The following is a 22,933-nucleotide window of genomic DNA, read 5'->3' as shown; positions in this document are numbered from 1 at the left end:
TCAATAGATGGTGACAATACACTAATAGTTTGTCAATAGATGGTGACAATACACTAATAGTTTGTCAATAGATGGTGACAATAGCATTTGCTTCAAGGAGGAACACTTTGCTTCCAAAAATCGTTCCAATTTTTTCTCTTAAAACATAACAAGCAATGTGCTAAAGTTCCCATGCTCATTGGGCCTTTTATGTCGCCTTTTCATGTACTTTTTCCTACGTTTCCATGTATATATAAACTAATGAACTGGATCTGGCAACTGGTAATAAAAGAAGTAACATCTGCAGGCAGAAAAATGTCTTTCCCTGTCTATTTTCCATTGTATCTTTTGTTCATGGTTGAGATTACATTCAGAATAGTTCTATCAATTTTGAATGGCCTGTTTATTTCAAACAACTGACCTGATTTATTGACAGTTTGACGTCAGTTGCTACTTCGTTGACGTCAGTGACGTGGATGACAAGATCCTTCTCAAAGGACAGTGGCGGCGTACCACTGTCCGTCACCTTGACCTTGACCTTGTACTCGCTCTTTTCCTCAAAGTCAAGGCTAGCCGCTGATGTGACCTGAAACAAAACAGAGTAATTCAACATGAACAAAACGCGACTTACACTGCTTGTCGCAGAATCGCGAAGAAGGTGCAAGGAAATAGAGGATTTATTGATTTATTCTTGTGAGATCCAACCATTATCAATCACACAGTGTCACCTTGGACTGTCAAGCTGTTTTCACTCCTTAATAACAGAAAATGGATTAGAACACTCTTTTTTTTATCACACACGATTTTATAAACATGACAAGGCAACCCATGGTTCTGCCTCTCCTAGAAGCTGAGCGAACACTCATAATTATCTAGGTCGGGCCAAAATTCAAGGGTTAAAAGACAGTTTTCAATACAAGTCACAAAACAGAATTCAACACACAAAGGTCTGTCTCCAGTATTTACATGCCCTACCCCTAGCCAATTCTCAGAGTTGTCAATGCAAGTCACGACAAGGAGTCCCAAATATTCAAAAGTGTGACCTTGAGGGTCAAACATTTGAATGCGTTACCTTGGGGGTCGAACATATAAACTGGTGACCTTGCGGGTCAAACGTATAAAATGGTGACCTTGAGGCTGTCGCCGGCAATGTAGAAGAGTGTTGTGCCCTGTACGGTAAAACTGTGCTCCTGGTTCTGGTCAGGGTCCACTGCACTCAGCGTTGCCGTGGTAACGTCTTGGGAATTCTCTGGCACGGAAATACTGCTGACGGTTTTGCCGTTTATGAGCAGGTCCTGAAAGACAATCAGCCAAAGATGTTTGGAGAACAGCGAGCGATTCCAGATGGGTTAAAGTAACAGCCACGCGACGTTTGCTAACACACATCAAGATATTCATATTTCTAAACAATGTTCCCTTTTTGGGTTCAGAAGTTCATGCCCTATTCCACATCAGCTACTATTTTTCTGTTACCTCTTCTTTTTCCAAGTCCACTGTTGATCTTTTGAGGCTGCATTCCTGAGCATATGTATTACATTCCCAGTAACCTCTATTATCTTGAACTTCAAAGTAGACTCACATACATAAAATTGCTCAATACAATTAAGGCTCCTATCACTGGCCAGCACGTGCCCCCCCCCCCCCGACACACACACACACGCACACACACACACACACACACACACACACACACACACACACATATATATACTGCCTGGTATTTCAGGCGTCCAAACGTGTAAATGTAGTGACTGCACCAAGAATTAAAGAAAGAAGTCATCAGGATAATCAATTAACCGTATGAGATTGAAAAAGCCTGTATACCTGGGGTGGATCGTTTCTGTCGCCCACGGTGATATTAAAAGTCTTCTGTATCTTCAGACCTCCGCCATCAACAGCTGTGACGACAACAGCCCAGGCAGTCTGCTCCTCGTAGTTCAGCGCGCGCTCCAGGGTGACGTCACCCACACAGCGACTCCCCTAAACAAGCCAGCCAACTAGAATGGTAGTGTACCTGTCATCAAGAAACTTTCCAACTACTGAAAAAACAATTTAGCGAGAGGTAATTTAAGCAAAAAAATATATGTTGCCGAAAACGATTAGGCATACATAATGACAAACTCTAAAGGCAATGACAATTACACTCTGCTTAAAAAAAGTAAAATAAAGCTTGAAATGGCCTGCAAGCTTAAGACTATGTTGCGTAACAAATACTGTTATCTAGCCTCTTTAATTTGGGCATCAGCCAACAAAACCGTGACACGTATTTGTCCATCAAAGTATCGTGGAATGAAACTAAAAATAAAATACAAATCGTGTATCAAGAAGTTATTTTTTTTCTATTGAAAAATACCAATAGCCTGACCTTGGTGAGAGATAGACAGCTCATACTGCCCACGCCGATCACAGAGTCAGACAGTAGCACTGTCATCTCCTCACTCTGGTCTGGGTCCGTCACCATCAGCTGTGCCACCGTGGCTCCACGTTCTGTGTCCTCCATGATGATTGGCTGATCTGCCGCAAAGTCAGCGCCAGCGCCACCTTGTTTCGCTACCATCGTCACTTCCGTTGGAGCTTCGTTGACATCTTCCACCATAATCGTCATGGTTTCTTCACCCTGCCAAGAAAAGTCGCTGACCAATGGATAGCAAAAGGTGCCGCATGACACGGCGGTTTTGTTTTACAGTCGACCCTGTCCTTAACGACCACCGAGGGGACCGCTCAAAGTGGTCGTTATGGAGAGATGGATGATATTGAACAAGAGCTCTTCGGGATCCTTCTGGTGGTCGTTGTGTGCAGGTGGTTGTTATGCCAGGTGGTCGCCAGGGCAGGTTTGACTGTATTTCTAATGGCACAGCAGCGATCTGATAGTCCTCTAATAGTAAGAAAACTACTCTCTCCCTCTCTGATACTGTTCCTTAACAATATCAAGACATAGAGGCGAAGATTGTGCATTGTAACGCCACGCCAGGGGCGGACGAGGGGGGGTTTCTGGGGTTTCCGGAACCCCCCCCCCCCCCCCCCAGCCACAAAAAAAAGTGTTTTTTGGGGGTATTAATCAGTGACAAAATCTGCTGCCTGAAACTGGTAATGATCATCCTCAGAATGCACCATTTTGCATCCTTTTTTCAAAATTTTCCGGGGGGGCATGCCCCCGGACCCCCCTAGCTGTCGGCTCGGCGCTTCGCACCCATATCTTCACAATATACTTTTGGAAACCCCCCCCCCCCCCCCCATAAAATGAACTGATCCGCCCCTGCACGCCGTACATGGCACACGTCACACTGACAGGAAAGTGAGCAATCTCTTTACTAGAAAAATTCAGCAACACTATGTGAAGAGTCTGATCGAACTGTTCTTGTTATTGTGTTATTTTGGTTTGTTTGGACACCAGTCAATTAACAAATAAATGGAAAATAGCAAAACCAATTGCGTGTCGCTGGTTCATTTCAATGCTTGTTAATTCTCTCAGGTGCCAGGAGATTGGTTCCTCATAAACCTCACTTACTCTGCTGCACATTTCGTACGCATTTAGAGCGCTTACTTCCCTTTGTTTCTCAGATGAAGAAAAGTGTACTTACCGATAGAGGAGGAGTTCCATCGTCTGTAGCCCTGACTGTGACCTTCACCTCTTTCTTGTCTTCATGGTCAAGCTTAGCGGCCAGAATGACCTGACTTCCGTTGACTAAGAACAGCGCCGCGCTCTCCCCCACCACGTCATAGCGGATGGTCTGGCCCTTGTCCTGGTCCGTGCAGCTTAGGTTGCCGATCACTGACCCTACTGCTGCAGCTTCGGACACTGTGCGGGTGTCCAGGATGGGCGGTGACGGATGGTCATTTGCATCCAGCACGTGCACGGTGACGACAAGCGACACTGTGATTGGTGGAGAGCCGCTGTCAGTCACAGTGACGATGACGTTGTGGGAGGGCTTAGTTTCGTAGTCTAGCAGGCAGGCTGCGCCTCCTATCAGTGTGCATGAATCGCCGATATCTTTCACCTAATGGGAAGAGCATTAGCAGCAGCATTAATGTTTGTAGCTGAGAGCATAAGTATACTAAGCACATAGTGACGTGACATGTAAGGTCATAGTTCTTATTAACAGTACTGCGCCGGCTTGACTGAAGGTATAGTAGTGATTCGCAATCCGCTCATCCTCCAGTCTCAATCTAAACATCTATGCATAACATGTACTGGTCCTGTTTTCTATGTCTTTCATTAAATATTTTGTTATTTGATAACGAAAAGGAACAACCTTTCATCAATTTGTATCACTGTCTTGGCCTTTTCCACCCAGGACTCACTCTCAGTTTGTCTCCATCGATGTAGAACCTGTCGCCGTTGTCGGATAGAATGGAGAAGGCGAAGGTCTGAACGTCGCCCCCACTGCCCTCGTTGTCCGGGTCTCTCACCGTCAGCCTGCCGATCACGCTGTCTGCACGGCTCATCTCCGCAACCTGCGCCACAACAACAACAACAACAACAACAAGAACAAGATTATATTCTTCCATATACAGTAGCAGAAAATCCATTGGTATTTGTACTAGTGTTGATAACATGCATACACCCATACACTCCTTACAAATAAGATACAATAGTAAAAACACGGGCCAATAAGCTAACAACAAGGGAGTTTGTGAGTTTTCCAGCTTTAAACTTGGCCAATACTCAATCAAAAGTACGCGTACACCGAGTAAAAAGACCCATGTACAAAACGAGGAAATCATTTGCATTGGAGACTCTTATGCCAAAACGTCGACAAGAATCATCAGGTATCGCAGATTCATAATTGTTACTGATTTTAACCCGTACAAAAACCTATAGTCTTGTCATCATAGAACCACCGAGCGTTATTCAAACCATACTCCACTGTTTTAGGTGAGCATCAGTCGAGTGAACAAACACTAAGATTAAGAAAGAAAGAAATACTAACAAGCAAACACGGTTTATCATTACTAGACTGTACAAATTACAAAGGGCAAAGTTGAATGGAATCTACTCACTGTATTGTTTGGCTCCAGCGTGAGACTGGCTGGCTTCTCGTTGACGTTGATGACGGTGACGTTGAAGTCCTGGGTCAGCGTGTTGCCGGCACTGTCCGTCACCTGGATGGACACGGGGTGCTGCTGCTCCTGCTCGTAGTCCAGGCCCGCACCTGGAGCACGCAACACGCCTTTTAATTTTTACTGTATTGTGTATATCTATATATATATATGTATAAATATATATAGGTCGTAATTCAGTGTAAGTGGCACATTTTATCATTTTCAGATTATGTATAACCAAACTCATTCATTAATGTATAAGCTTCCAAGTGGAAATGCAATCCTATAGTCCGGGCTTTGTCGATTGCTTGACAACATTTTCAATCAATTTCATCCATAAATGAGGGCTTGATAGTGCCGCCTCAAATTTTTCAAAAGACTGGATATGACTTCATCAAAGTTAGGTGCAGCAAACCTTTGGCAGTGGCGAGCAGTCCGGTGGGCGTGAGGGAGAACTTGTTGCCGTGGTCCGCGGTGATGATGTAGCTGTGGCTGTCGCCGTCGTCAGGGTCCACGGCGCTGAAGCTGCCCAGCGTCAGACCCCCCGAGTTCTCCTCCGCCTGGATCTCGCCCGTCACGAACACCACGGACTGCACAACCACACGGGGCACACATCCTATAGGTTGCACATGTACCATTTTTGTTCGATTTTGTTGTGGTTGGTCATACTGTCGGAAGATTACCAAAAATAGACATAAAAGGACTGTGCTTTTACTCGTGAAGTCTTGCATGATTACAAAATCTGCCTCATATCGTATGTACATTATGACGTTTTGTATATGAACATGCAATCTTCATTATCAAAAATAGTGGGTTTTTTACAAAATGCGCAACTTAAGGCAAGTGGAACAACTTTGTTTTATTAACAAAACTGCACAACTTAGGTAGTCACTCCTGTCTCTTGCAGCAGATCTAATACTTAACTGACAAACGTGCCTTGAAAATAAAACACGCTTTTGAATATGCCTTTATGATTTGTGTGTTCTTGCTTTCTCAAAATAACCACCTGCTGACCCACATAAGCTAGAATCATACGTGAGGCGGTTCAGTTTACCTGGGGCGGTTCGTTGACGTCAGTGACGACCACAGTGACGGGCAGTGTGGCCTGCTTCTTGTCCGGGTCCAGCACTTGCACTATCAGGCGGTGAGACTTGCGTGACTCGTAGTCCAGGGCTGACCTCAGTATCAGGCTCACACCGCAACTTGTCCCCTGGTCCTGTCAAATAGCAAACCACGTTCAACAGTTAATGCACATTCCATTGGGTTTGCATCAGAATAACTGCTAAAAACACGTATATACAACAGAGAAAGAGAGTACAATAAAAAGGACAACTAATCAAGCTGATCAGAACACAAACAGAAAAGGAACAAGAGGAATATGAATACAAAGAAATGGAATGTTAACCTGTTTGTCTTACTTTGAATACCTTCTCCTCTACCTCTTCCACTTCCAGCTTCTTCTTCTGATCTTCTTCATCTTCTTCTTCCACAACTGTTTTGAACTGAGATTTCCTCAGGTGCAGACGGCAGTGCAGACGGCAGTGCATACCTAAATCATTACGGCTCATCTGTACAAACTCAACCAACCTTCGCTTCACAGTTCACAGGCTTTCCCAAGACAAATTTCCCGTCCCCGTCTTCCAGCAAGGTAAAGGTCAACGCTGAATCCGGGTCCTGGTCAACTGATGACACCATGGCAACGGTTGCGTTGACGACCATGCTTTCTGGCACCTTGAGTGTGTCTGGCTCAGGGAGGAGGGCAGGAGACTGCGCTGAAAGCGACGGTACATCAGGAGCCTCGCTCACTCCAGAAATACTCAGGTAGAACGTTTTCTCCGCCTGCACACAAAACCGCGGAGTTATCTGGAGAAATCTAACTGAGTTTTACCGTTATAGACAAAACTAAGAAGTTGAAATGAAGCTTTCACTCTTTTTATGGGGGTTGTATGAACTTCATTGTGTGGACATAAAAGCAATTGAAAAATTATTTCTAGTTGGTAGAAAAATAATTGAGTATTGTGTGAAGTTCAAGATAAAAACAGCAGTAGAAATTGTTATGCTTTGACTGCATCAGGAAAAAAACTGGAAAAGAATACTCTTGTACCACGCATACAGAGGCTAGACAATTCTTGGATATGGCTTTAGGTACGCTTACCGATTACAACATAAAAGGTCCCTGTAATTAGCTAAACATTGTGCATTTGCCAGCTAATCTTGTTCTGTACAGTCATGATACCTCGGGGCACAACGAAGTGACTCCTATATATATATATATATATATATATACACACAAACAAAAATGCCCCCCCCCCCCCCAAAAAAAAAAAAAAAAACTTTTTTTTTAAACCACGATTTAATCCTGTTTCTTTATTTGAAATGTACCTCTGCTGGAGGAGACCCGTTGTCAATGGCCTTGACCGTGATGCTGTAGACTTGCTGCACGTCCAGACGCTGCCCCGTCGCCTTGACAACGGTGTGGTTGTCCCCGATGGAGAAGAGCCCAGCGGAGTCGTCCAGCATGATGTAGGTGTGCTGCTGGCCCTGGTCCTCGTCCTCCACACTCAGTGTGCCCACCACTCTGCCCGCCTCAGCCGTCTCGTTCACACTGTGCTCTGCAAACACGCAACAAGGAGAGCTGAGAAACGTCGTTTGTGCGTCACTGGTGGCCAGCCAACATCTTCAGGCCGCCGCTGTGTGACTGTCCTGTTCGCTGTGTGACTGTCCTGTTCGCTGTGTGACTGTCCTGTTCGCTGTGTGACTGTCCTGTTCGCTGTGTGACTGTCCTGTTCGCTGTGTGACTGTCCTGTTCGCTGCGTGACTGTCCTGTTCGCTGCGTGACTGTCCTGTTCGCTGCGTGACTGTCCTGTTCGCTGCGTGACTGTCCTGTTCGCTGTGTGACTGTCCTGTTCGCTGCGTGACTGTCCTGTTCGCTGTGTGACTGTCCTGTTCGCTGTGTGACTGTCCTGTTCGCTGTGTGACTGTCCTGTTCGCTGTGTGACTGTCATGTTCGCTGTGTGACTGTCCTGTTCGCTGTGTGACTGTCCTGTTCGCTGTGTGACTGTCCTGTTCGCTGCGTGACTGTCCTGTTCGCTGCGTGACTGTCCTGTTCGCTGCGTGACTGTCCTGTTCGCTGCGTGACTGTCCTGTTCGCTGCGTGACTGTCCTGTTCGCTGTGTGACTGTCCTGTTCGCTGTGTGACTGTCCTGTTCGCTGTGTGACTGTCCTGTTCGCTGTGTGACTGTCCTGTTCGCTGTGTGACTGTCCTGTTCGCTGTGTGACTGTCCTGTTCGCTGCGCTACACGAGTAAACTTGATGAAGCCTCAAATCAATTTGGCGAAGTCTACTTCGCGAAGCTGGCTGCACGACGCAAAACTGAGTTTTTGGTTAAAAAGACTTTGCACGCTTATTACGAAGTCGAATTGTGGCTGAATCAAGGACCACCATAACAAATACAATCTGACACCTGTTTTGGTGAAGGACTTCTTCCTGGGCTTCTTTGTGTGCATACTCGTTATTGGTGCCCGGGCGCACAGTCATAGGCAGGCTTAAGGGATAGACTTTCGGGGTTTTGAAAGACATGAACGAACGCAAGCAATCAACAAACAACGTTGAACAGAAAGCAAAGAGGAAAACGCTCAACGACAGGGAGACAAATAAAATTCCAAAAATCACAAAAATAACACATTTATATGTATTTTGTTAAGTACGCCATCATTGGTATGAGCCCTTGTCTTACTCCTCTGGATATTCATAGCCAGTGAAAATATAACGTCTCATTTAACATTATGATGTGGGGTCTAGGGCTTGAAGAAGCAGAGTACTAACCACTGAGGCTCAGGTCGTGAGGGGGGTCGTTGGCATCTGTGACCTCAATGACAAGGTCATAGGTGGCGTGCTTGCGAGGGGAGCCATTGTCTGTCACCATAACCTTGACCTTGTGGGTGACCTGTTCCTCAAAGTTCAGGCGACATGGTTGTTGAGTGTTTCCTCCACACTTTCCATTGTCCTTGGCCTGAAAAAAGACAGATGTTTGAGTCTTTGCCCACACCTGTATTTAAGCTTACAATAGAGCAGAATACTTTCATTTTGATCATCTGATGAAAGAGTACATTGTTATTTGTATGCGTATTTTCAGAAAAAGCAAGTTAGGAGTTTAAAAACATCGATGGGCAGAAAATCCAAATAGCTTTGCGCAAGTGAAATGTCATGATGACCGAGTTCACAATATCTGATTGCGGCTGTCCTTTTTCCACTGAAAGTGTGAAATCAAAAAGTTGACAGATCATCTGACTGAAGAGGCAAGGAAGCAAGAGAACGTCTCACCACGAGCGTGTCCCCTTCAATGGCAAACCTCTGTCCAGCATCGTCTTGCAGAGAGTATGTCAAGGTCTGGGCTTTTTCAGGGTCAGTGCCCAGCAACTGACCAACCACTGTACCTCCTGGGCTGTTCTCGGCCACCTTTGAATGAAACAAGAAAAACATTCACTATACAACTTTTTTTGCTTCCAGATCAAAACGAGCTTATTTTATTATCACGACGACGACAAAAGACAGAGCATGCGGACTATGAACAGATTACTTGCCACTCCCCCACTTGCTCTTTCGTATGCAGACGTAGTTAACCGGCTTGACACATGGAGACAATAACAATCACAGACATAGTGGACCAAGACATATTATAGACACAGCAACAGCTACACTGATACACCTAAACATGTCCCAAACAGAGTCTGCTAACGTTTTAAAAATTAAGAATCAAAGAATAAGAATGGTTAGTTGTTTGAACTTTTAATTATATACAACAACAACATCCTCTGTCTGTTTTATCTAAAATTCAAAGTTACAATAAATAACATTTTTGTTTTTGTATTACAGGTATACGTCGCTTTACCTTGTTGGCAGAGATGGAGAGTCCTGAAGGCGGTTCATTGACGTCCTCCACAATGACCTTGACGACCTTGTCCAGGGAGCGGGGCGGGGAGCCGTTGTCCGTGACGGTCAGCACAACCACACTCTCCGCCTCCGTCTCGTGGTCAAAGGCCCTGGTCACCTTCACAACGACAGTGCACAAAACTTGGGTTATTAAATACACACAAAACCTGGCTATGACACCCCCTTGATTACCGCAATCCGTATGAGGTACGTTTTTTTTAGATTAGTAGAAAATATTCTCTGACAACGTAAGCAACCCCCAGTACAGGAAGATGATTTCCTCCCCTGGAGACCATTTTCTCAGATTTGGTATAATTGTTAAACCTTGCATGTTATGATTGTTGGTTTACTTTTTACATTTAGTCAAGTTTTGACTAAATGTTTTAACGTAGAGGGGGGAATCGAGACGAGGGTTGTGGTGTATGTGTGTGTGTGTGTGTCTGTCTGTCTGTGTGTGTCTGTGTGTGTAGAGCGATTCAGACCAAACTACTGGACCGATCTTTATGAAATTTGACATGAGAGTTCCTGGGAATGATATCCCCGGACGTTTTTCTTTTTTTTTTTCGATAAATACCTTTGATGACGTCATATCCGGCTTTTTGTAAAAGTTGAGGCGGCACTGTCACACCCTCATTTTTCAATCAAATTGATTGACATTTTGGCCCAGCAATCTTCGACGAAGGCCGGACTTCGGTATTGCATTTCAGCTTGGTGGCTTAAAAATTAATTAATGACTTTGGTCATTAAAAATCTGAAAATTGTAAAACAAAAAAAAATTTAAAACGATCCAAATTTACGTTTATCTTATTCTTCATCATTTTCTGATTCCAAAAACATATAAATATGTTATATTCGGATTAAAAACAAGCTCTGAAAATTAAAAATATAAAAATTATTATTAAAATAAAATTTCCGAAATCGATTTAAAAACAATTTCATCTTATTCCTTGTGGGTTCCTGATTCCAAAAACATATAGATGTGATATATTTGGATTAAAAACACGCTCAGAAAGTTAAAAAGAATAGAGATAAAGAAAAGCGTGCTATCCTTCTCAGCGCAACTACTACCCCGCTCTTCTTGTCAATTTCACTGCCTGTGCATCGAGCGGTGGACTGACGATGCTACGAGTATACGCTCTTGCTGTAAAAATGCAGTGAGTTCAGTTTCATTCTGTTAGTTCGACAGCTTGACTAAATGTTGTAATTTCGCTTTACGCGACTTTTTTTTACTCAATTCTTCCGGCAGTGATGCGAGTAAGAGGACGAACACGCATCGTTGTGCCATCTGCGGTTTTTCTTCTATGGTCACATCAACTCGGTCCAGTTTGGTGATTGAAACTTGTAATTCCATATCCAATGTTTAGCTCTGTTGTTGTTTCTTTCTTCTCATTAAATTTCCTCGGTCAAACCGTGTGCAACCTTCGTTATAATGAGAATGCATTGTCGCTAAAGTTACTACCCACTGTTTCATCATTGTGTCCGTTTAAAGTCCATATGAGTGAAGTTTTACACCTGTTTCAGTTTTGACGACTTGCCCTTCTTTCAACCATCGTACTTGTCTCCTTACCCTGATCTCTGTACTTGCCCTTCTTTCAACCATCGTACTTGTCTCCTTACCCTGATCTCTGTACTTGCCCTTCTTTCAACCATCGTACTTGTCTCATTACCCTGATCTCTGTACTTGCCCTTCTTTCAACCATCGTACTTGTCTCATTACCCTGATCTCTGTACTTGCCCTTCTTTCAACCATCGTACTTGTCTCATTACCCTGATCTCTGTACTTGCCCTTCTTTCAACCATCGTACTTGTCTCATTACCCTGATCTCTGTACTTGCCCTTCTTTCAACCATCGTACTTGTCTCCTTACCCTGATCTCTGTACTTGCCCTTCTTTCAACCATCGTACTTGTCTCCTTACCCTGATCTCTGTACTTGCCCTTCTTTCAACCATCGTACTTGTCTCATTACCCTGATCTCTGTACTTGCCCTTCTTTCAACCATCGTACTTGTCTCCTTACCCTGATCTGTGTACTTGCCCTTCTTTCAACCATCGTACTTGTCTCCTTACCCTGATCTCTGTACTTGCCCTTCTTTCAACCATCGTACTTGTCTCCTTACCCTGATCTCTGTACTTTCCCTTCTTTCAACCATCGTACTTGTCTCCTTACCCTGATCTCTGTACTTGCCCTTCTTTCAACCATCGTACTTGTCTCCTTACCCTGATCTCTGTACTTGCCCTTCTTTCAACCATCGTACTTGTCTCCTTACCCTGATCTCTGTACTTGCCCTTCTTTCAACCATCGTACTTGTCTCCTTACCCTGATCTCTGTACTTGCCCTTCTTTCAACCATCGCACTTGTCTCAATACCCTGATCTCTGTACTTGCCCTTCTTTCAACCATCGTACTTGTCTCATTACCCTGATCTCTGTACTTGCCCTTCTTTCAACCATCGTACTTGTCTCCTTACCCTGATCTCTGTACTTGCCCTTCTTTCAACCATCGTACTTGTCTCCTTACCCTGATCTCTGTACTTGCCCTTCTTTCAACCATCGTACTTGTCTCCTTACCCTGATCTCTGTACTTGCCCTTCTTTCAACCATCGTACTTGTCTCCTTACCCTGATCTCTGTACTTGCCCTTCTTTCAACCATCGTACTCAGGGCCGGACTACCGGGGGGGTTATGGGGGTTGCGCACCCCCCCCCCCAGCCTAAACATGTACCTTACTTATTTAATTTTTTAATTATTGCTTATTTTATGCCGTTTCATGCAAGGAGCGACCATTTTCCTATCTCAGAATATGACCTACCCGTCAGCTTGCCCCCTGACCCCCACAACGAGGGGGGGTGGGTGGGTTCTACGGTTTCCGGACCCCCCCCCCCCCCCAGCCAAAAAATAAAAATATTGAATGAGGTATGCATTTCTTTATTTTACATTGAGTTTCAATTTTTGGGGTATTAATCAGTGACAAAATCTGCTGCCTGAAACTGGTAATGATCATCCTCAGAATGCACCAGATTGCACCATTTTGCATCCTTTTTTTCAAAATTTTCCGGGGGGGCATGCCCCCGGACCCCCCTAGCAAGCTAGGCGCTTCGCGCCGTCGGCTCGGCGCTTCGCGCCTTCACACCCATATCTTCACAATATACTTTTGAAAAAAACCAGTCATAAAATGAACTGATCCGCCCCTGCCGCCAGGGGGGAACATCCCCCTGGGCCACCACTGGCAACCCCCCCTTCCTCTTCGCCTAGTCCGGCCCTGGTACTTGTCTCCTTACCCTGATCTCTGTACTTGCCCTTCTTTCAACCATCGTACTTGTCTCCTTACCCTGATCTCTGTACTTGCCCTTCTTTCAACCATCGTACTTGTCTCCTTACCCTGCTCTCTGTACAGTGGAACCCTCCTTTCAAGACCTACAAATATCGGCAAATCGGGTTTTAAAAAGGACGGAGTCTTAAAATGGGGCTAAAGTTACAGAGACTATGAACAAAAAGTCTGAAAAAACAAGGTCTGGGAAAGGAGAGAGTCTTAAATTTGGGGTCTTAAAATGGGGGTTCCACTTGCACACGTGGTGATAGCCAACCTTCAGCGTGCTGCCATCTATCGTCAGGTGGTCGCCTTTCTGTCTGCTGATGGAGATGTTGTGTTGTTGGCCTGTGTCCTGTTCCACCACCGTCATGGTCCACTGCACGTCCGTCACCCCCTCCTCCACCCTCACCTCCCCCACCGCCGCCCCGTCCAGCAACACGTCCTGCAAGAGTTGGCAATATAATACATGTTGGTGCTAAGGCTTCTGTCATTCTTTTGCTTTTTCCTAACTCCTAACACATTTTAATGCTTGTAATCAGTACACTTAGAAGGTTCTGAAAAATATACTACCGGTTATCACATGGTAATCAGCAATTCGGAATAATCAACTGATTGTAACACATGTATCAAGGTAAAACTCAAAGCAATTATTTGGGTGTATGTGTGGGTATGTGTATTTATCTGTGTCTGTGTGTATGCGTGCGTGAGTGCGTGCGTGCATGTGTGTATGCTGACTCTCTTCAGGCATGTGTGTGAATTTGTGTATTCATCTGTGTTTTGTATGAAAGTGTTTAAAAAAATGTGTTATCTGTTGATAAATTTATATTGCTCGTAACTTTGATTTATGTGTCTGTCTGTGTCTGTACACTAAATGCAGCTAAGTTTTCTGTTTTTTGTGTGTGTTTTTTTATCAGTGATTGTTCACTCACGTCCTGCCTGGTCTACAACTAGGGGAAGAAGGCTTTCCAGCCAACGTTACCCGCGACACTAAAGGCAGTTACTCACTGTGGGGGGATCGTTGGTGTCCTGGACATTAACGGTGACCATCTCCACCACAGAGTGACCTTGACCGTCACTGGCCGTCAGCTCCAGCAGGTACTTGTTCGTCGTCTCGTACTCCAGCACTACTGACGTCATCAGCGTCACGTTGCACGTCACGCCGCTACTCTGTGACGTCAATTGGAAACGACAGCCTCATTTATTCGTCAGTCTTTGATATAATTCAAAATACATGACATGAAACAATTGAAAATATGCAGCTAGGACACGAACTCATTTTACGTGGCCAAAACAATACAACATTTCACAAATCTTCATGATGGAGGAATGACAATAATAATCCAGAAAAAAAATTGTGGGGGTGGGGGATGGGGAACTAAAAACAGAGAAAAAAGGGGAAAGAAAATACAGGCAGTCTTTCATGATTCCGCTAATACACTTGAGTAGAAAATGAAATTGTAGAAAGTAGAAAATGAGTGTGTGAGGGTCAGTTAGTATTGAACGTGTCAAGCCTTTGTGAGCCTCTGAGTGGCACCACAGGGCACAATACCACTTTACCTGAGATGGAGGGCTCACGCAATCTGACCACGGAATACTGTTGTTTAGCGAAACATAACATCGAACACTGCCATTATGACAACAAACTGCTGGGATAATGGACAGGAAGAAGCACTGCTTCGAGCTAAGACGTCAGAGGCTCTTTTCAACTAACTCTCTTGGTAGGTTTTATTAAAATGTGTCATTGTGTCTTTCTTACACCTGAATCTCAACATTTGTTATTGTTGTTGTTTTTTTTTCTCCACACTACAACAACGTAGAGTTTGCCAAGACAGACTTCAAAGCAAAAACCAAAGCATGTTGTGGAGATTTATTGGAAGCAATAATAGTCATGCAAAATTTCACAATGAACACATACGAGACTTTCAGTGATGAACTCACGTCGGTGGTACAGTTGGGTTTGCCCAGGTAGAATGAGTCCGTGTTCTCGTGGAGCATGACGTCAATGTGGTCAGTAAGGTCAGGGTCAGTTACCACCACTGCCCCCACAGAGCTGCCCGCCAGTTCGTTCTCCACTGCTGTCATTACTGCGGGTTTGTGGAACACGGGCGGCTCTGGGGCGTCTTCCACTACCACTGTCACTGTGCTCTCCGCCTGTAGATAAAGATAGGCTTCACGTGATCAGTCTTCAATTCTTTCGTCTTCATGCCAAGTCTGCTGCCTTCTTTTCTCTGTTAAAATTCAGGGCCGGACCAAGTTCGTTTGAGGGGGGGGGGGTTCCAACTGAAGGCAGGGGTCCAAAGTCCACATTTTTTTTCTCTGAGAGGTACATTGGATGGCCAGGGGGGGGGGGGGGGGTTCCGGAACCCCAGGAACCCCCCCCCCCCCAGATCCGGCCCTGAAATCTATACTAGCTCGCCCGGTTAAAACCCGATAAGATTTTCATTAGGCAGAGAAAAGGTCGATTGAACTAAACATATAGAATTCAAATGTTCAATGAACATTATACTGAACATGCTTGTCAAGTTTACTGAGACTGCTTTCCTCGTTTTATAACGCCATACAAGTTAACTTCAATGTTGCTGCAGCTGCTGATGATGATGATGATGGTGATAATGGTGCAGGTGAATGATGATGATGCAGGTGGATAATGATGATGATGATGATGATGATGATGATGATGATTATGATGATGATGATGATGATGCGGAGGAGGAGGAGGAGGAGGAAGAAGAAGAAGAGAAGGAGGAGGACGACGACGACGATATCAATATCAGCAATGGCATGTTTAATGGTGATACAAAGGTGAACCATTAAACGTTCTTTTGTGAATTCCTGGGGAACAAAATCCCCGCACACTTACCGTGGCTGGTGGTTGTCCATTGTCTGTCACTCTGACTGTCAACACGAACGTCTTGCTGCTCTCATAGTTCAGCTCCCTCGCTGTCACCAGCCTGTCGCTGTTCTGGATGGTGAACACGTCACTTCCGTCGAGCAAGGTGAAGGTCAGAACATCCGAGACGTCCTCGTCGTCCGCCATGATTGTACCTGCAGTTGAAATTCGCCTTGAGTGGGCCGGCTTTCAAATGATAAAGCAAGATTTCAGTCCCTATCGCGTAGTCGACTTTGCTTCTTTTTCTCCGCTATTTGCCCACTCATTCCCTTGCCCCTCTTCCCCTCAAAAATGTGAAAACCACTGCACGGTTTCGGCACAAAACAAAAAACAATGTATTGTCTACAAAGCTTGGCACACTCAAAGAGTAAAGCACTTAAAGTTAGCTAACACAATGAAGGATGATGTCAACTTTAAAACCCTTGTCAAACAAAAAGCACAAATCATTCAAAAAAACGCACTTCAGCATCAAAATACATCATACAGAATACAGATTTTTGTTTGCCCAAGGTTGGGAATAAAATATTCTGTATTATATATTCTGAATTCTGTATCAAAAGCAGACTAACCCACGAGTGTTCCAGGTGCTTTGTTCTCGCGCACAGTGTTCTTGGACAGCCGGATGTTGGTGGGCGGGTCGTTGGCGTCAGTGACAGACAGGATGACTTGGGACATCACAGACAGGGGAGGCAACCCGCTGTCTGTCGACTGGATCTGTGGAGATAAACACACGGATTAAGTATTGTGATATCCGACTAGCCTTGAAACTTCAAGCGCCGGTTTAGACGGCGGGGATATAGCTCAGTTGGTAGCGCGCTGGATTTGTATTCAGTTGGCCGCTGTCAGCGTGAGTTCGATCCCAGGTTCGGCGGAAATTTATTTCACAGAGTCAACTTTGTGTGCAGACTCTCTTCGGTGTCCGAACCTCCCCCCGTGTACACTACATTGGGTGTGCACGTTAAAGATCCCACGATTGACAAAAGGGTCTTTCCTGGCAAAATTGCTTAGGCACAGTTAATAATTGTCTACCTATACCCGTGTGACTTGGAATAATAGGCCGTGAAAGGTAAATATGCGCCGAAATGGCTGCAATCTACTGGTTGTATAAAATTTCATCTCACACGGCATCACTGCAGAGCGCCTAGAACTGTACCCACGGAATATGCGCGATATAAGACTCATTGATTGATTGATTGATAGACAAAAGCAATCCAACTGAAAAAGCTGTTATATAAAGCGATTGTTCATAACATTGTCAGCTAGATTTATTTTGACTAAAAACGCGAATATCCCCGGTATTTTTGCAAAAACAGCGTAAAAAATGTTTTTTGTGATATCAAGCCTGTCATTGTTTCTCATTAGGATAAATAAACGGGCGTTGACAGAAACAACAAGTCGCGTAAGGCGAAATTACTACATTTAGTCAAGCTGTGGAACTCACAGAATGAAACTGAACGCACTGCATTTTTTCACAATGACCGTAGTCCGCCGCTTGTGCATAACGGAGTGAAACTGACGAACCTGTTCAGCGCGGTAGTGGTTTCGCTGTGCTGCATAGCACGCTTTTCTGTACCTCTCTTCGTTATAACTTTCTGAGCGTGTTTTTAATCCAAACATATCATATCTATATGTTTTTGGAATCAGGAACCGACAAGGAATAAGATGAAATTGTTTTTAAATCGATTTCTGAAATTTTATTTTGATCATAATTTTTATATTTTTAATTTTCAGAGCTTGTTTGTAATCCATATTTATATGTTTTTGGAATCAGAAAATGATGTAGAATAAGATGAACGTAAATTTGGATCGTTTTATATAAAAAACATTATTACAATTTTCCGATTTTTAATGACCAAAGTCATTAATTAATTTTTAAGCCACCAATCTGAAATGCAATACCGCAGTCCGGCCTTCGTCGAAGATTGATTTACAAAAATGTCAATCAATTTGATTGAAAAATGAGGGTGTGACAGTGCCGCCTCAACTTTTACAAAAAGCCGGATATGACGTCATCAAAAGTATTTATTAAAAAAAAAGAAAACAAAGTCCGGGGATATCATTCCCAGAAACTCTCATGTCAAATTTCATAAAGATCGGTCCAGTAGTTTGGTCTGAATCGCTCTACACACACACGCACCTAGACACACACACACACACACACACACACACACACACACACACACACACACACACACACACACATACACCACGACCCTCGTCTCGATTCCCCCTCTATGTTAAAACGGATAAAAAGGATAGTTGACAAACAACTTTCCAACAGGAATGTTATTGTTTTTAAAAGAGTGTACACATTTTTGACCATATAGTTTCACGCCCAATATGTATGATGTCCAAGTCAGAATGACATAACCAACCTTGACGAGAAGATCAGGAAGTACTTCATGGTTGAGTGAGCAGCGGGCACTGAAGCATCCCCCGGCCACTTCACTGACCAGCAGCTGGTGGCCAGCCACGCGGAACATTCCATTGGCGTCGTTGAGCAGGCGGTAAGTGAAATTCTGGTGAGTAGTCACTTTGTTGTCCGGGTCTATTGTGGTAAGGTTGGCCACCACGGTGCCTGCTGCGCTGTTCTCAACCACCTGTGACCGTGGAAAACAAATAGAAAATCCCGGAAGGGAAAGGCTAACGTACATACTTGTCCATTTACTGGGAGAAATTAATACCCGTACGCGCTCTCATTTTCTCAATGATTAAAATGATGGGTTTTAAAGTTTGCTTGTTTGCTTAACGCCCAGCCGACCACGAAGGGCCATATCAGGGCGGTGCTGCTTTGACATATAACGTGCGCCACACACAAGACAGAAGTCGCAGCACAGTCACATTATTTTGACACCGGACCAACCAGTCCTAGCACTAACCCCATAATGCCAGACGCCAGGCGGAGCAGCCACTAGATTTCCAATTTTAAAGTCTTAGGTTTGATCCGGCCGGGGTTCGAACCCACGACCTCCCGATCACGGGGCGGACGCCTTACCAATGGGCCAACCGTGCAGGTGGGTTTTTAAGTAACCGACACACAAAATGGTGAGGCTCTTTTGTACTCTCTTTGTGTGCTTTTTATACCTCGTTTTTTTCTGCTTTTGTGTTAATTTGTTTGTTTGTCTGTTTGGTTGGTTGGTTGGTTGGTTGGTTGGTTGGTTGTTTGGTTGGTTGGTTGGTTGGTTGGTTGTTTGGTTGGTTTGTTTGTTTTTGTTCGTTTCTTTTTTCTTTTTTTTGTTGAATGTGGCAGTAATAATGATAATCCTTATACAGATAAGAAGACTCTGGCATGCTACTAAAAGACCCCACCCCCCCCCCCCCCCTTCCACAACAACCAGACGCAACATGACAGCAATCTAGTTTTGTTGGATAATCCCGACGATGGACAGTTGAAGAGAAGGCACAAGACCTTGGTGCTGGACAGCGTGATGTCAGAGGGTTTCTCGTTGATGTCGGTGATGTTGATGGTGAACGTCTTGACCACCGTCTGACCGGGATGACCGTGGTCAATGGCCGTGATCACCAGGCTCAGCGAGCTGTTGCTCTCGTAGTCAAGGCTGGACACTGACGTCGTCTGTAATGACGTGAGCAATGACGTCAGACAACACAGAGAAATAGTTAAGCAAAGCATCTAAAAGTGTTCACACCAGCTGTGACTTTATTGACGTAAGTCTCCTGGGCTGAGCTGCACGGAGCGAATATGGGTGCCACCCAACTGGATGGAAACAAGCCACGGGGTCTGATTGGTTAAAGGCACAGTAAGCCTCCCGTAAACCATCACAGATACTGTCAGGCTTTTACACACAGTACAAACACCCTTTCATTTAAACACTCACCAATTTTCAAACAATTTATTTGTGCGTGGTTTATCTTACCCCTGAGCCATCGTGAACCCGTGTGATCCAGTTTCCCTTTTTCACAATGCAGTCGTCAGTTTGTAATTTGAATGCGGCTCGCTGTGAGCTTATATATCTGCAATAGCACGTTATTATGTACCTCTGACCATGCACGAAACAAACGGATGTGGTTCACAAGAACTCTAGCGATGGCTTTTGACTGTGCAGAGGAACTGGCGATAGGCCATAAACCGCCGTCTGCTACGAGAACCACGACCTTGCGTGACCCTGCTTCCGGGCTTTTCTTTTTTCAAACTTTCAAAACTTCGAATTGTACTGATCTTGTCTTGATGAAAAAAGAATTCTTTTATGATTTAAGAATGTTTGTGTAACAAGCTGTCAATTATTTCGATTTTAAAAGTTAGGTCTAGCGCCAAAACGCACCACGGTCCGATTGTGATGGAGACATAGCGTACTGTAGTAGAGATCGCCATGGATGGAGACAATCCGAAAAATTAATTCTTTGAAAATTGCTCGCTCTTTACGTAGGGCACCTAGGATGTTCCCGTTTGGTGAGCGTTCAAATGGAAGGGTGTTTGTACTGTGTGTAAAAGCCTGACAGTATCTGTGATGATTTACGGGAGGCTTACTGTGCCTTTAAGATCACACCAAATTTCTGTTTCACCCAATTCGACCCGGCGGCTGCGTACCACCCAGATTCACCAATCCGACCCGGCGGCTGCGTACCACCCAGTTTCACCCAATCCGACCCGGCGGCTGCGTACCACCCAGTTTCGCTTCGTGCACATACGCCCTGGACAGCCCTTTCAAAATTCATTGTGACATCCATTGCATTGCGGTTGTCATCATTTGAATACGTTTTCATTCCTGTTCAATTTATCAGGCTGAATAATAAGCTTGTCTTACGACATGCATACTTCATACTTTCTCTATTAACAGCTAAGCCCTAAATCTCTGACTCCATAACTAAAGGCTGCCTTTGACTTTTTTGTGCCAAAAGTCAACTTCGCAAGTCTTTTTTCCCCCAAAAAAACACCCAATGCCAAAGCATCGTGTAGCCAGCTTCGTAAAATCGACTTCGCCCAATTACTTTGAGGCTTAAGTGACAGATGAGCACTCACAAAGAGCTGTCCCTTGTCCACCCTGAACTGTGATGCGGAAGAGGCCGAGCCAGACAGGAAGATGGTGTGCGTGTCGCTGCGGTCTTGGTCAACCACCAGGATCTCTCCGACACGCGTGGCTGGCTGGTGTTCCCTAACCGACACCACGCTGCTGTTGTCGCCGTTCACCATGATGTCCTGAAATTGACACGCTAAATGTGTGATTAATCACAATTTATTGGTATGCAGTGTTTACGGAGCAACCTTTTGTTACCATTATCACAGTTTATTAAAATGCAGTATAGAGGGAGCAATGTTTTTAGTGGGTTTTTTATACAAGCTCATGCAGATGACGTGATATTTTCTTCAACTCTGTACCATCGTTTTGAGGCACCAGCAATTTCTTCCAACACTAGGAAAAAGGAAAAGCTCCTGCTACCTAAAAGCTCCCCACGCTTTAAGTATGGTACAGAGACGATGCCTGCCAAATGTTGCAGGTGACAGAGAGGGTCTTTCCCGAACCACACAAGTAACAGACAGGCAACACACACTCACCGTGGGCGGATCATTCTGGTCCAGAACCTCCACGGTGAACTCCTCCTTGACGCTGTGGAAGTTGTTGTCCTTGGCGACCACGGTCAGGTTGAGGTGAGGGGTCATCTCAAAGTCCACAGCCTCCGTGTTGACCAGCTGGGCCGAGCAGTAGTTGTACACGTCGCCCTGGTCGAGAGGATACAGGTGATTATGTTAATGAATGACAGACTGATTGACAGACGGAACGATGGACTGCTTGACTGTTTTGGGTTTTTTTCATTTTTGTAGAGGTTTACGGTTTTCATTTTGTTAGCACCGCGCTGGAAATGTAACGAAACTCAGCCTACCCTAATATTCTTTGTGTGGTATCATCTTACATGGAGCAATAATTCAAATGTATTTGGTATTGTGTCTACATTACAATGGAAGTGCCAAGAGAAGTCGACCCACCCTGAGTGGCGCACACCGCTGGTTCCTGAGTGTGAACTTGGGGTGTGACACGGTCAGTGTGATGCTGTCCCCGGCGTCTGGGTCGTACACCGACACGGTGCCTATCACTGAGTCTGAAAACGTTTCTGATATGTTACACAGCATAAAGAAGCAGTAGGTTGCAAGTGGGATTCATATTGTGTTCTGATAGCGGTCTATGGTTGTAAACACCACCTTTGGCGTAACACAGACGCATAGTCAAGCATGCATGAGTAAACATACCACACACATGAATCAACACGCGCGCGAGCACACACACACACACACACACACACACACACACACACACACACACACACACACACACACACACACACACACAAGCACACACACACACACACACTCTCTCTCTCTCTCCGTTTCTCTCTCCATCTCTCTCTTGCTCTCTCTCTCTCTCTCACCATTACTGTTTTCACGCAGCACCAGATGGCCCAGGTCACTGTTATCAGCGCCAGTGATCATAAGGTTGTAGGGACTCTCGTTCTTGTCACCAACACCAAACGCCAGCGACTTTTGGGTCTGTCAATCGGATAAAACGCTTTATTTAATTGCTGTTCAGATGGCCACGATGTCAAAAGTTCTAGAAAGATCTGTTTTCAAAAGGCCTTAAGTTGTTAGATACTTTCCGTAAATGTATTATTAGATCCCACAGGCAGTACCTCCAAAAACTGGAAGGAAACAGCTATGAAGACCAACCTGCGAGTTCTCCAATATAACTTTGTTCTTATTATTACAAACACTCTGTGTTAAATAGAAAAGGATTTTTTTTCAGACGTTAGAAAAGCATAAAAATATGAAGGT

The 22,933-nt window shown here is 44.6% G+C and overlaps 1 protein-coding gene across 1 annotated transcript in view; it reads right to left on the bottom strand.

Annotated features, from left to right (window-relative positions):
- Nucleotides 1–22,933, bottom strand: part of LOC138953369 (protocadherin-16-like) — a 99,809-nt gene that overhangs the window by 58,199 nt on the left and 18,677 nt on the right. The window contains exons 14-38 of the mRNA XM_070325168.1: nucleotides 22,534–22,651; nucleotides 22,094–22,206; nucleotides 21,665–21,829; nucleotides 21,131–21,307; nucleotides 19,562–19,726; nucleotides 18,528–18,752; nucleotides 16,722–16,866; nucleotides 16,123–16,307; nucleotides 15,201–15,413; nucleotides 14,268–14,429; nucleotides 13,537–13,704; nucleotides 9,914–10,072; nucleotides 9,346–9,480; nucleotides 8,848–9,034; nucleotides 7,405–7,634; nucleotides 6,610–6,861; nucleotides 6,077–6,238; nucleotides 5,438–5,612; nucleotides 4,981–5,132; nucleotides 4,282–4,434; nucleotides 3,561–3,977; nucleotides 2,345–2,596; nucleotides 1,804–1,959; nucleotides 1,110–1,274; nucleotides 401–565 (exon numbers count right to left, since the gene is read on the bottom strand). Of these exons, the coding sequence (XP_070181269.1) occupies nucleotides 401–565; nucleotides 1,110–1,274; nucleotides 1,804–1,959; nucleotides 2,345–2,596; nucleotides 3,561–3,977; nucleotides 4,282–4,434; nucleotides 4,981–5,132; nucleotides 5,438–5,612; nucleotides 6,077–6,238; nucleotides 6,610–6,861; nucleotides 7,405–7,634; nucleotides 8,848–9,034; nucleotides 9,346–9,480; nucleotides 9,914–10,072; nucleotides 13,537–13,704; nucleotides 14,268–14,429; nucleotides 15,201–15,413; nucleotides 16,123–16,307; nucleotides 16,722–16,866; nucleotides 18,528–18,752; nucleotides 19,562–19,726; nucleotides 21,131–21,307; nucleotides 21,665–21,829; nucleotides 22,094–22,206; nucleotides 22,534–22,651 (4,596 nt within the window). The remainder of the gene's footprint in view (nucleotides 1–400; nucleotides 566–1,109; nucleotides 1,275–1,803; nucleotides 1,960–2,344; nucleotides 2,597–3,560; nucleotides 3,978–4,281; nucleotides 4,435–4,980; nucleotides 5,133–5,437; nucleotides 5,613–6,076; nucleotides 6,239–6,609; nucleotides 6,862–7,404; nucleotides 7,635–8,847; nucleotides 9,035–9,345; nucleotides 9,481–9,913; nucleotides 10,073–13,536; nucleotides 13,705–14,267; nucleotides 14,430–15,200; nucleotides 15,414–16,122; nucleotides 16,308–16,721; nucleotides 16,867–18,527; nucleotides 18,753–19,561; nucleotides 19,727–21,130; nucleotides 21,308–21,664; nucleotides 21,830–22,093; nucleotides 22,207–22,533; nucleotides 22,652–22,933) is intronic.

This window comes from Littorina saxatilis, linkage group LG17 (assembly GCF_037325665.1).
Source record: "Littorina saxatilis isolate snail1 linkage group LG17, US_GU_Lsax_2.0, whole genome shotgun sequence".
Taxonomy (NCBI): domain Eukaryota; kingdom Metazoa; phylum Mollusca; class Gastropoda; order Littorinimorpha; family Littorinidae; genus Littorina; species Littorina saxatilis.
This window is presented reverse-complemented; position numbering and strand designations above follow the sequence as displayed.